Below are 13,337 nucleotides of genomic sequence, written 5' to 3' on the forward strand. Positions count from 1 at the left end.
TAAAATCTTTGAAATAACATGAAATCTTGAAACATGAAAGCAGTAATATTACATATACACATATTAATATTAGTTGTAGAAATAATAATTAATATTCAAGCCATCATCATTATTGCAAAGGATGTTTAATATTAAGTTTTTTATTTGGTTTTGGTGTTTTGGTTTTAAATGAGAAAGTCACACAAATTACCTCCTTTGCTAATTTTTACGTTTTGGCCTTAATAAGTTCAGATGACTTACATGGTAAAACTGGAAGTAAGTTTTTACATACAGGGGCATACCACAGTGATGAAATAGAAAAACAAATTTCATATTGCAGATAAGAAAGTAAAAGATTGGTAAACCAAAAAAGGAAATTGTTATTATACTGATAGAGATGTGTAAACATTGCAGAGGTCATAAATGATAGACACAGATATACATATGGTGTATATAGTGTATACTATATTTTAGAATGCTTTAGAAAGCATTTGGTTTGGAAGCCAAAAAAGGACATTGCTATTATGCTGATAGAGATGTGTAAGCATTGCAACAGACATAAATGATAGACACAGATATACATATGGTATATACAGTGTATACTGTATTTTAGAATGCTTTATAATACACTGTGAAAACTGCATGGAACAGAGACTTTCAAAGAAATTAGCAGCTGTGGACCACTGAAGCTAAAACAAGTGAAGCATAGCGAGCCTATTCAATTCCTTTCAAGGTCTGTAGTTTTTATTCCACATTTGTTACTAAAATGAAACTATTTCAACCATTTCAGTGTCCCTCAATCTCTACTAATTTTGGAATTTAAGAAAGTTAAAATCATTAGAAAGTTATTTAAAAACTAAATAGTCCTGGGGCGCCTGGGTGGCGCAGTCGGTTAAGCGTCCGACTTCAGCCAGGTCACGATCTCGCGGTCCGTGAGTTCGAGCCCCGCGTCGGGCTCTGTGCTGACTGCTCAGAGCCTGGAGCCTGTTTCCGATTCTGTGTCTCCCTCTCTCTCTGCCCCTCCCCCATTCATGCTCTGTCTCTCTCTGTCCCAAAAATAAATAAACATTGAAAAAAAAATTTAAAAAAAATAATAAAAACTAAATAGTCCTGGGAAGACTTGATTTTTGTTTTTAAATTTTTTTTAACGTTTATTTTTGAGACAGAGAGAGAGCATGAATGGGGGAGGGTCAGAGAGAGGGAGACACAGAATCTGAAACAGGCTCCAGGCTCCGAGCTGTCAGCACAGAGCCCGACGCGGGGCTCGAACTCACTGACTGTGAAATCATGACCTGAGCCGAAGTCGGCCGCTTAACCTACTGAGCCACCCAGGCGCCCCAAGACTTGATTTTTAAAACTCAAATTATCAGAATAGTCATGTCTGTTAGATGGAAAATTAATTTGGATATTTTATTATGAGGAGAAATAGAAAACTAGACTTTAAAACTACTGGTAGGAACTCTTCTAAAAATTACATAATTATGTTTTCTTTAACACCACGCTCTCTGCCTGACTTCTTTATATCTGGTTTGTTAGAGTTAGAACATCTATACTTAAAAAACATACACTCCTAAAACTCAACATTAATTTTTTGCCTATATTTCTAATTTTGTCCAGGATGAAACTCGGCACTTTCTTTCCACATATCTGCTGCTTCATTTGTTATCTGTAGCTCAGGTAAAGTCTTCACCACTCACACTTTCATTGCTCCTGTACCCTGCTGTTTAACCTCCTACCCTATTGTCTGAAATACTGTCTCGTCTCATTCCAAAATGACTTTCACATCTGCCTCTATTTGCTTTGTCACTGCCTTCAGCTCAGGCTCACATTGTCTTGACTGGACTCTACAGTTGTGGATTTCTGCCTCTACCACTTACAGAAAGGGATCTTCCCAAAATAGATGGTATTCTGTCTTCCCTCTGCTTAGAATCCTTCAGGGGCTCCCTGTTGACACTAGGAATACGTACCATATATGGTCCTGCTTCCTCAATCTCTCTCTCTCTCTCTCTCTCTCTCTCTCTCTCTCTCTCTCTCAATCTGTCTTCATTTCCACTTGCTGCCTTCCATCTTTTGCACAAGGCAACATAATACTCCAACCCCATTTTACTATCTAGTTCTTGTTTCTTTATACCTCTAATATTTCTGTCGCCTCAGATGACTTTCCCTTCTTTCCTTTTTTTGCCTAGATAAGCATGACATCTTCCAAATGACATAGTGCATACCCTGTAAATTCTCAGCACAGTTGCTCACTACCTTTCTGTGCTTCTAACACTTTGTACTTTCTGTCTACCTCCTAGGATTCTATACATGATTATTTGTATATAAAACCTGTGCCACTTTCCTTCTTTTTATACTTAGTACTTGACATGGTATTTGACACATTAGACATTAAGCTCAATAAATGCTTTTTGAATGAATTGGGCTCTTGTCCCTTCCAAAATACTCTTATATTTTTCTCCAAATCTTATGTTTTTTTCCTCTATCATCTATAGCAGTTACTCAGTGAATGATGGTTTCCAGATTTATTCATTAATTGGTATTTATTGGGAGCATACTCAGAGCACTGCCTTAGTCATAGATGCCTGTAGGTCTCCTCTCTTGGTAAAGGACCCTTGCTGAAGGAACACTGATACCGCTTAAAAGATGAGTCCCACCTATGAGTGTGATTCCTTGCTGGGAGTGTGGTTCCTTGCTTATCACTGTAAGGCTTCACACCCCTTACCTCCCACTGTGAGGAACATCCTGCCAGAGAGAGAATTTCTCCATACTATTCTGAAGCTAAGGGTTCTTTTAATTTGATCTAATTCTACAGATACATGAAATCAGACTCAGAGATTGATGCAGAAGAGTCTGACAGCTCTGTATTAAAACAGCATCACTGGACCTTTCAGTATTCCTTGAGTTAAAGAAAGATAGTTTTCTCCCAAAGGTCAAAGTTTTAACTTTCCATTCATCTTACATTTTAATGGGGTTTGGTGGGGTTTTTTGCTTTGTTTTGTTTTGTTATGTTTTGTTGTTTATGGTAGGGAAGTGGAGTTCTGAAAATAAAGCTGACTTCTAACCCCTAATAAGTGGGAACCCAAAAGAACTGCCAATGTTTTGGATGGTGGTCTACTCAGATCTTTTCATTCCTTACTTCCTGCATCTGGGCCACCTCAAATTTATCCATCCAATTAATCTTCTCAAGTGCTTCTATGTAGACACTCAGCTGACTTTATCTTTCAACAGTATAGTTCACAATATATTCAAAAGCTATTACTAGACAGTTTTCTTCACTGTTGAGTATCTCCTTTACATACATATTTATTTTCTTCACTCCAGGTGTTAATTTTATACTGGTAACTTGTATGGTATACAGTATTGGATTAGTAATTCTAGTCAGAATATTCTGGTGAATGTATATTTGCTGGTGAAAATAGTCTAGTAACTGGCCAATACTTCTAACTAGATTTTTGTTGGAGAGGCGCATGTGTACAGCTCTTTTGGGGGCTACCTCCCTGAGAGGGTGGGAAAAGTGATCAGAGAATCGGAATACATACCTTAGCCTTCGTAACATTTCCCCAATTTTGTATCTTGCTCTACATTCTTTCTCTTTCAAAAACATTTGTAATTTTACTGCTCTAAATCTTTACTTATGTTTGGGGGCACCTGGGTGGCTCAGTCAGTTAAGCATCTGACTTCAGCTTAGGTCATGATCTCACTGTGAGTTCGAGCCCCACGTCGGGCTCTGTGCTGACAGCTCGGAGCCTGGAGCCTGCTTCGGATTCTGTGTCTCACTCTCTCGCTGCCCCTCCCCTGCTCACGCTTTGTCTCTCTCTGTCTCAAAAATAAATAAAACATTAAAAAAAATAAATAAATCTTTATTTACGTTTGAATTTTACCCTAGGCCTCAGTCCCACTTTCAAATGCCTCCTATACTCTACTCATCCTTCCCCTAAGCAATAAAGGTCTTTCAGATTTATTTTTGTTCCCTTTCCCCTCTGTGCTTTTGCTAAATATAATGCTTTTTCCCCCACGTCTGACTAACATATGCTGTCTTCTCCAAGAAAGCTGTCAAAATCATCCCAGTTGGAATCAACCATTATAACCTTTCTCATAGCCACATATTGCCATCCTAGTCATGTTTAATTATTTACGTAACTCTGCAGAAGACATTAAATGGGCTTTCAAGTTAGGTGACTTGAATTCAGGTTTCAGCTCCACTACTTACTAAGGGAAACTCCTTGGGCCAGTCACTGAATCTTCATATTTTATCTATCATATGAGGTAATAATAACTAAATCAAAGAGTTGTTAAGAGAATCAGATGAGATAGCAAATATATAAAAAATGATTTGTAAATGACAAAGCTCCTGGTAAATGCTAGATAACCTTAGATGTGAATTAAAAACTTGGAGCATATGGGAAGGTATAGATAATGTCTTAATTCCTCAATGCTAACACTGTACTGTGCTCCTATGAGTAGATGCCAAATGAGTCGATTTGATTATGAATTTCTTGCCAGGTACAAAAAGGATAAAATCAACCTGTTTGAAATATACACTTATAAAATATCTGCCTTATGCTTATACAGCCTGAGTTCTTTATAGCATCACTAGATAAATATGGCTTTCTTGAGCTTATGATTAAAGTTATAAAAAACCATGTTTATTCCTACATCTTAAACTTTCAGGTATGGATACTTTTTAATTTAGAAAGTGTGCAAGGATAGAGTGTCATCAAACATTGCTTGTATTTTTAGTATCTGTAATGAAAAACATTGGAGTTAGCCTATTTGTTATAGTAATACTAGAAATAGTTCCAACCAAAGTGATTGTATAGAATTGGAAGGCTGATAAGTTTTCCAGAATTGACTCTGCTTGTGTTCTCATTGTCAAAGCTGGATGTTTTCTTCCTTTAAAAGAGAATCCATTAGTTCCTTCTGTTCAAAACCAATTAGACAAAACACATTAATAAAGTTGTGAGGCTTTATGGAGTTGAAATCCCAATGGCTGTCCTGATTGCAAATTGCAGTGTGGCTATGCTGTTGATTTGTTATGTCCTTTGAACAAGGCATTGATGGGACATTTTTTTATTTTTCCTTATGTCAGAATTTGTAAAAATTGTGAGCATTCTTGTAACATAGAAGTCTTTTAGAAGTTCCTTTAAAGAATGAGTCTGAGAAATTAATGCAATTGCATATTTTTCCTAATTTTTACTTTAAGTTGTTATATATTTAAAAAAATTATTATATGCAAAATAAATATATGGTGAATAATTCTTTTTATAGTTATCTTTTATATAGCCTGCAGTCTAAAATCTAAACTGATATGGAGTACATATCATAATTATGATTGTTTTGCTGTGCATAGTCCTTTGGCCTTTTACTTAGTTTTGTCAGAGTTTCAAATAGTTGAGTAGCCAACAGGTGATAAATGTCCCATTAATCTTTTTGACTCTCTAGCTCCTGAGCATGAGAATTGCTGATCAATTACAGCAATTGTCTCTTAAATGAGCTTTTCACATCTGCCTCTTATTTCATTAGTTAACTGTCTGCCCAAAGATCTGATAAGATGGAATACTAGCGCCTTTTTACAGCTTTTTCTGTCATGTGTACAATAAGGATAGTCTTGTTAGCAGAGTGGGCACAGAAGGGTATTTATCCACTACCTACAATAAATATACATGCTACAGCCTAGAAGGCATTTGAGACTGTTTATTGAAATCACCTTAAGAAAAAAAAGCTGGCTCCACCTCAACTTTCCATTTAGCAACAACTAATGTAAGACCATGGCATTTCCTACTATATACAATGCTTTTACAGATTACTTTTGTGCTCATATGAAAAGAAGAAACAAACCTATTAATTTTTTTAAAAACCAAAACTATTTTAAAACCCTTTTTTTTTAATTAAGAAGCATCATGATTACATACTCTCAACCCAAGATGGTTATTAATTCTTAGTTATATCTTCCTCTATTGCTGGCACTTTTAAAAAACTACCAATCATGATCTGCTTTCTAATTATATGTTATTCAGCAGTCATCCTTTTGATTGGGAAAAGTCTTAATGAATAATTAGTGTTTAAATTGTTTGTGGGAAGAATATTTTCCTGCCTGTAGAATGAGTATAGTAATAGTATGTAACAGAGTAAAAAATGAGAATTAAAGGGCTCCTGGGTGGCTTGGTCAGTTAAGCGTCCAACTCTTGATTTTGGCTCATGTCCTATCTTAGGTTCCTAGGATCAAGCCCCACAGCAGGCTCATGCTGAAGGCAAAGAGCCTGTTTGGGATTCTCTCTCTGCCACTCCCCTGACTCATGCTCACATGTGCTCGCTCTCTTTCTCTCAATAAGTAAACTTAAAAAACTAAAAAAAAAAAAAAAATTAAAAAAAGAAATGAGAATTAAATGAGACTATGTATATAAGGCACTTAACACAGTGCCCAGCACATAGTAAGTGATCAATGAGTAGTAGCCATTACTATGTACAAATTATATAACCTTTCATTCTTTTCTCTACTGATGACTGTTCAGAGACTTTGGAAACACAACAGTGGAAGATTTTATAAACATAGCTTAATGTGATACTTGTGTGTGAAGTTCATTTTTAAAAATATTTTAAAAACATTTAACAACTGACAACCGAGGGAGTGTTACTATTTGTAAATTATTTTAATTTTGTGTTTTTAGAAGAAAATTTAGGCGGATCTTCACTGATTATTGTTCTTTGTTCTAGAGACAGTCACATAGCAAATGTCTTTGGAATAAAAGTAGCTCTAACAAGCTCACCAGTTTCAATAACTACCCTGTACCTTGTTTAAATATGAGAAATGCCTTGACCAAATAAATAACCCAAGCATGAAGAAGTAAATTTTTTTAGTATTTTTTATAACTTCTTGAATATCTGAATGTTTTAAAATTGTCATAAAAACTATGTGAATGTTTCCATTTGTTTTATTTTAGGAGTTCTATTTTAAAGAAAGTTTTGATAAGTTAAAATCACATAATTAATTAACTCGGAATGATGATTTCTACCATGGAGATTTATTGTTTCAACCTTTCTTCGTTGCAGGCCTCGTTTGTATGAAGTCCAGCACGTCTGTGGTTGAACTCGTTATGCTGCTTTGTTCTCAGGTAGGAAATCTCATTCACTGGATTGCATTAAACTCCATGAGGATTTTTAGTCATAGAATGCATATGCATATATTTGTATTTGTTTATGTATATTTAAAACTTCCATCTCTTATAGATGACGAAAATAATTTATATTAAGATATTTTTATGTAGATGATCGTACTGTGTGAATATTGATATTGTCTCCCTCTCCCTTCTTCCACACACTTTAGCTATCTTATTCCTTCCCACCATCCCTATCCTTCTATTGTCTCCTATCTGGAAATATATATGTGTGTGTGTGTGTGTGTGTGTGTGTGTGTGTGTGTAATTTGTTATAGATCTTTTGATACCCTTCTTTACATGTCTCCATTTAAAAATGGTGTAGTAGAATTTATAGTTTTGACATTTATTGTTAAATGATTTCTTCTATTAGGTTAGAGATAATGAAAGCAAAGCCTTTTCATACAATAGCGGAGTATAAAATACAGCTTATTAGTGAATGGCCTTTGATACAATACCTTGTGGCTTTCCTTTTTTTTAAGGTAATTTGTATATTTCAGGATACATTCCAAAAATCTACTTGTGCTATTTATCTTTAATAATCAGATTCAAAAATACAATTTATAGTTTTGGGGTTTTCTTTCTTCTTAGCATTTATAAGAAATTAAAATACATATATTACATTTTTCTAATAACTAAAATTAGGGACCCAGTGGTCTGTCTTATCAGCTCAGTCAAGTCTCCGAGTGATCCTGATTTTCATATAAGTATTAAATATTTTGTATTATGAGAACAAGAAAAACAGCTTATGTGTGTTTGTAATAAGTAGTTATTACATTTATCCCTAGTTTCCTCAATAGAAAGAAAAATACATCTAAACTCTTTCTAGTTACTGACCTTGAGGTCCGTCTGAAGCTGCAGCTAACTCCCAAATAAACAACAATATGGCTTCAATATTTAAAGGATCACCTTTAAAATATTAGCAAAAACAAAACAACCAAGACTTACCTATTGATTTCCAGTCTTTAGGTTTATTTTCTTGAAGAATATATTCATAGGGAAACCATTAGGTCCATTTCTCCCTTTTCAGCCAGGAAGAATATGAAGAATAAAGAAAACAGCAACTCTGGCAGGAGTTCATTTGCAGGGCATTTGAAAATTGTTACCTATTGCCAGAGTCCTGAGTTCAAGAGACATTTGGAGAGATCCGGACCTTTTAGGTTCTTGATGACGCACATGTATTAAAAAAAGAAGAAGAAGAAAAAAAAAAAAGCTTTTGTGGGAAAAAAAAGTACCTTAAAATTCCTTCTTCTTTAGCTCTGGGTTTTACTGCAGTTCAGAGAAATAAAGAAGAATGTAGCATTAGGGTCTAGTGTCTTTGATGGCCTCATCATCTAATCATAGGTTTAACATTACTCATTTGCTGGCTCTAGGAATTCCTGCCATTAAGGGCCCTAGAGATGAAACTTTGCCTCAGATATTGATTGAAAGGAAGAGTGAGAAATTTAAGCACTCTGTGCAGTGCACTTTCTTTCAGTGTTTCAGCAAAGCAATATTATAAACGTCTCTCAGTTTGATTTTTAAGTTGAATTTTTTAAATAATTCAGAGTGTATTTAAATATTTCAAGTGGTTAATTGATTAAATATACTTCATTTAAGTGACTACAAAATGTATGTTTGTAAAAAATAGTTCCCATCATTCTGTTATTTGTTAAACTGAAATGCTGCTTTCCATAAAATATTTTTAAAGAAATAATGAGTAATAATCTTACTTTAATACAGTTGAGGTAGGATGAGTTTATGATAATACTGTGAAATTAGCTTATGAAAGCATCTTTATAGATCATTAATTTTTCCATGGATGTGTAAAATCTTGGTTTTAAGGACACTCACAAAAATAGACATGCGTTTAAAATTTCTTTTAATCTGTCATTTTTCTCTACTACTCAAATTCAAGATGATCTATGTCCTGTTTTCATCCATTAGCAGGACAACCATAGCAGTAGCAGACTTCTGATAAAGGAAAATAATTACAGTTAATGATGCTCTGGAGCTTGCTGGGCCTAGCACTCTCCAAAGCTGGGTTCTCTTCTACAGGCCTTAATGCGTCTCTTGGACAATGGAGCTAATCCCTGTAGAATTAGCAAAGTTTGTAGGGCTGTCTTTGTGCCAGGGCAGTCCTGAGGAATCTTTAAAGCTACAGAGTTCTGAGTTGTCTTTTTGTTTTATCTTACAGTCAGCTTTTTAGAAATATCTATGGCTCTATGTTGTTATGATTTATTATAAGTTTGATGGTAGTTATGTTATTAAAATTCCAATGCAAATGGAATTTTTCTGTTTATTGATTTGCTTAAAATGTGTTTTTCTTTTTCCAAATTTAGATAAACTACTGAAGGATAAAATTTTGTTTGGAGAGACTAGGTAGCTAAGGATTGAAAAAGGAAAAGAAAAGGCAATCTTTCTCTCAATATTTGTTTTTCTTTCATTTGTGACAACACATTAGTTACTTTAATTTTTATGCTTTTCATTTCGGAAATTTCATGTTAACAACTATTACTAAAGATATCAGTTTTTCTTTTCTTCTTATCTGAGCTCCTGAACAAACTTACTATTGCCACTGGTTTGTGTGCAAAATATGGTCTAAATTTACATGAGATCGTATTACAAGTGTCTGAAGGTACTTGTCAAGGATAATTCAGTTCATATGGACAGCCTTTTAAACTCCAAGGGACATGCCATCCAGTCTACTCCCCAGTGGAATTTTAGGTCTCTGTCGAGAACATATTTTTACTTTTAAGAAGCTATTAGCATTATCATTGTATTGCATTTATTGTTCCACAAATACCCAAATGTTTCTTACAATATTTTGCATAGCTTTCCTTCCCATGCATACCTGACGACACAAGAGTACATTTTAAGAATCAACTCTTTGTTCTTCTTCCCTTTCAATGTGTATTAAAGTTGCGCCTTAGTAGTATCTTTTTAAAAAGAATTGGTTTCTTGTCGTTTAGAAAGAAAATGAACTGAAATAAAATAAGTCAAATAATTAATATATTTTGTTTTAACAAAATCACTGCTTTATCAGTTAAATGTAGTGTTTCCTAGTGTTCTTCAGGATATCACAGGTCTGACACTGTCTTCTGTCAACTTTTTTTTTAATGCTTTACAATTACATTTGTTTGAGGTGCTCTATGTCATTCTATATATGTACCTTAATTTTCTATTACATTATTCTGAGTGTATTGTGTTCTTTGATGAATAGCAGATTTAGTTTTCAAGTAAACTTTTTTAGGTACTATAATAGTTTCTAATTATTTCCAGATTTTTTTTTTTTAGGAAGTCTCCATCAGAGGTACTCCAGGAAAAATTGAGTGATGTTATCCCGTAGGATTTCTTTAAGTTTTTCTAAGTAAAGCTTAGCAGATGTCATTGCATTTTTCTGTGCCTTATCTTTCAATAGAAAACGTTTTATAAATTGAGAAACTTTTATGTAAAAAGTAATGTCTCTCAGTATTCAAGTACTTTCTGACTTGAAGTACTGATTAAGCAAAATGCATGCTTAGTAAATCATTTTTATTCTCATTAGAAATCCCAAAACGTATACGTACCATAAAATAGAAGTCAGCCTTGCAAGTTTCTTTAGAATCTGTGTATGAAGTTACTAACATGAATTATTTTGTGGTTTTGTTTGCCTTTTTTTTTTCTAAATATTTCATATAGTTAAATAAAAAGGAAGTTAGTGACTTCACTGATGTGATCAAGGCTCAGACCCAGGACTTCTAAACACAGCACTTAACAAAAGAACCACAACTGAGGAACAATCTTCCTTTTTCAGATGATTTGGTATTTGAACTTTTAAAATTTTCATTTTTTCTCTAATTTGATACAGTTTATTCAGATGGTACAAAGGAAAAAGACATACTTTTCTTCCAACTATAATAAACCAAAGATAGAGGTAAAAACACAGATGAGATGAATATGGAAAGCTAGTAGTGCATATTCATTCATGAGTGCCCACTATTGAAAACATTTGGGGTGTCTATAGTAAGATGATAAATGTTAGAAAACTTGGGATGAACTAGATTTTTTTCAGTGTTTTTTTTGGGGGGGGGAGCAGCAGAGAGAGGGAGACAGAATCCCAGGCCGGCTCTGTGTGCGGTCAGCACAGAGCCCAGCGTGGGGCTGGCTCTCACGAACCGTTGACATCATGACCTGAGCCGAAATCAAGAATCAGATGGTTAACAGACTGAGCCACCCAGTCACCCCTGGATTAGATTTTTTAAAAGCATCTTCAGAAATAGGAAATCCTAGTTTTCTGATGAAATTGTGTCACAATTATTTATTTAGTGACTGCTTTTTTATATTAGCCTTGTGCTGGTTACTGAAGATTTATTGGTAACATCCTTCCATTTCTTAATGTGGTCTGGTGTTATCTGTGAAACTTGCCTGTTATGTAGCTGAGTTTGAACTCAATGATGAGTAAAAAAATTGTAGTATGATATATTTTTTAAAATTTTTATTTATTTATTTGTATTTTTGAGAGAGAAAGAGTGCAAGCAGGGGAGGGCCAGAGAGAGGGGAGACACAGAATCTGAAGCTCTGGGCTCTGAGCTGTCAGCACAGAGCCCAATATGGGACCCAAACTCATGAAGCATGAGATCATGACCTGAGCCAAAGTCAGAAGCTTAACCAAGTGAGCCGCCCAGACTTAGAGCACACTCTAAGCCTTTTATGCTTTAGACCACACTCCAGCTTAGAGCACTGACGTGCTTAGAGCACACTCCAGCCTCATTTTAAGTACATCAGAAATTAAGTAACCACACAATAGGTTTATTTGGGTTTAATTTGTCACTTAGGGAGTTACCCATTTCCAGGCAGTATATGAAACAATGTTTCCTCAAGGGTAGTTTTTAATATAAAATGTTATTGTATGTTAATAGCATAGAATTGAAGTCGATAAGAACTTTCTAACTTGTGATTAGTATTGAGTAGTTCCTGGTGTTTGCTTTTATAAGTTCTGCCTCAGCGTTTAGGAGAAATAAAGCCTCTGTTTCATTCCTGAATATCTCACAAATCCCTGCCTTTTTCTCTGGACAGTGCTTGGCCCCAACTTCTATCTGTGGCATAACATCCTCTCAAAGTTAAAGGGGCAAATTAGGCATTAAAGTTTTTTGAAATTGCCCAGAGCATACCCTCTTTCTCGCCATAAAGTTTGTAATATGTCTTAAGTAGAAATAAAAGTTTAGCAGGAAATTGCACATGTGATGATGCATGAAGATTACTGTCAACTTGAGTCATAATAAAGTTATTAGAAAATATGGAGAAGATTTATAGTAAAAATATAGACATTTGGAAAAAAAAGTATTTCCATTTAATGTATCTTGGGGAGAATGCCTACTGCACAAATGCAACAGGCTCAGTCTGTTATTTACCCAACTATTATGGCATCCCTCTATGAAAATTTAATCCAAGATTTAAAGAACATACAATTCAAATTACTTTTGATTATTTCCATGTGGTCTTTTATTATTGATTTCTTTTACTCAACTCCTAGAAAAGTTAGGAGGTATAATGAACATTGAGTCTATCAGTTTTATGTCATAAAATATTTATTTTCCAAGCTACCTATAATATATGTAATTCTTGTGCATGATATAAATACTTTCATCTTTGTATATTAATTAACTCATATCCAACTCAAATTGTAAACTGAAGAAAATGATGAATAAACAGAAGTTCTGAGCTCCGCTGTATGTGAATGGTAAAATATAAGAGAAACAACAGCCCTTTTTCTCATGTCTGAATTCTTACAATTTTACTAAAAACAGGACAAAAAGAAATCTGTAAGCCTTGTCCACCCATACAATAATCCTTGGGAGCTATAATTTCTGTAGGAGAGGAGAAAGAATATAGCATATTCTGAGGTAGACAGATTTCCCTTGGTCGCTGATAGACCACCTCCCTGACGTAGAACCCCTTCCCATACTTTGCCACAATATCCACCCCTTTCCTTTCTTTCTAGCTATTTTGGCATGTTTGTATTCCCCCGTGTCTATTTTTCTATGTTTACGTTTTATAAATTCTTCAGACACATTACCACAACTTTGAAAAATAGCAACAATAATGTGTATGCATTCCACAGTCCTACAACTATTACACATTCTCTTGATTTTAGGTGGTTTGTTGTTGTTTTACTTTTGTCCAGTGTATACTTCAACATACTTTATTTTTAATAGCTATTATGTTATAAGTAATTGTGTCCTC

At 34.5% G+C, this 13,337-nt stretch overlaps 1 protein-coding gene across 7 annotated transcripts in view; it reads left to right on the plus strand.

The window, feature by feature from the left end:
- NBEA (neurobeachin) overlaps positions 1 to 13,337 on the plus strand; it is a 691,423-nt gene that overhangs the window by 323,429 nt on the left and 354,657 nt on the right. For all 7 annotated transcript variants that reach the window (XM_047078787.1, XM_047078803.1, XM_047078809.1 and 4 more), the window contains one exon: positions 7,030 to 7,091. In XM_047078787.1, the coding sequence (XP_046934743.1) occupies positions 7,030 to 7,091 (62 nt within the window). The remainder of the gene's footprint in view (positions 1 to 7,029; positions 7,092 to 13,337) is intronic.

This window comes from Lynx rufus, unplaced genomic scaffold, assembly GCF_022079265.1.
Source record: "Lynx rufus isolate CCGP_SWC_20201006 ecotype Redwood Valley unplaced genomic scaffold, mLynRuf1.p SCAF_1, whole genome shotgun sequence".
Lineage (NCBI taxonomy): Eukaryota > Metazoa > Chordata > Mammalia > Carnivora > Felidae > Lynx > Lynx rufus.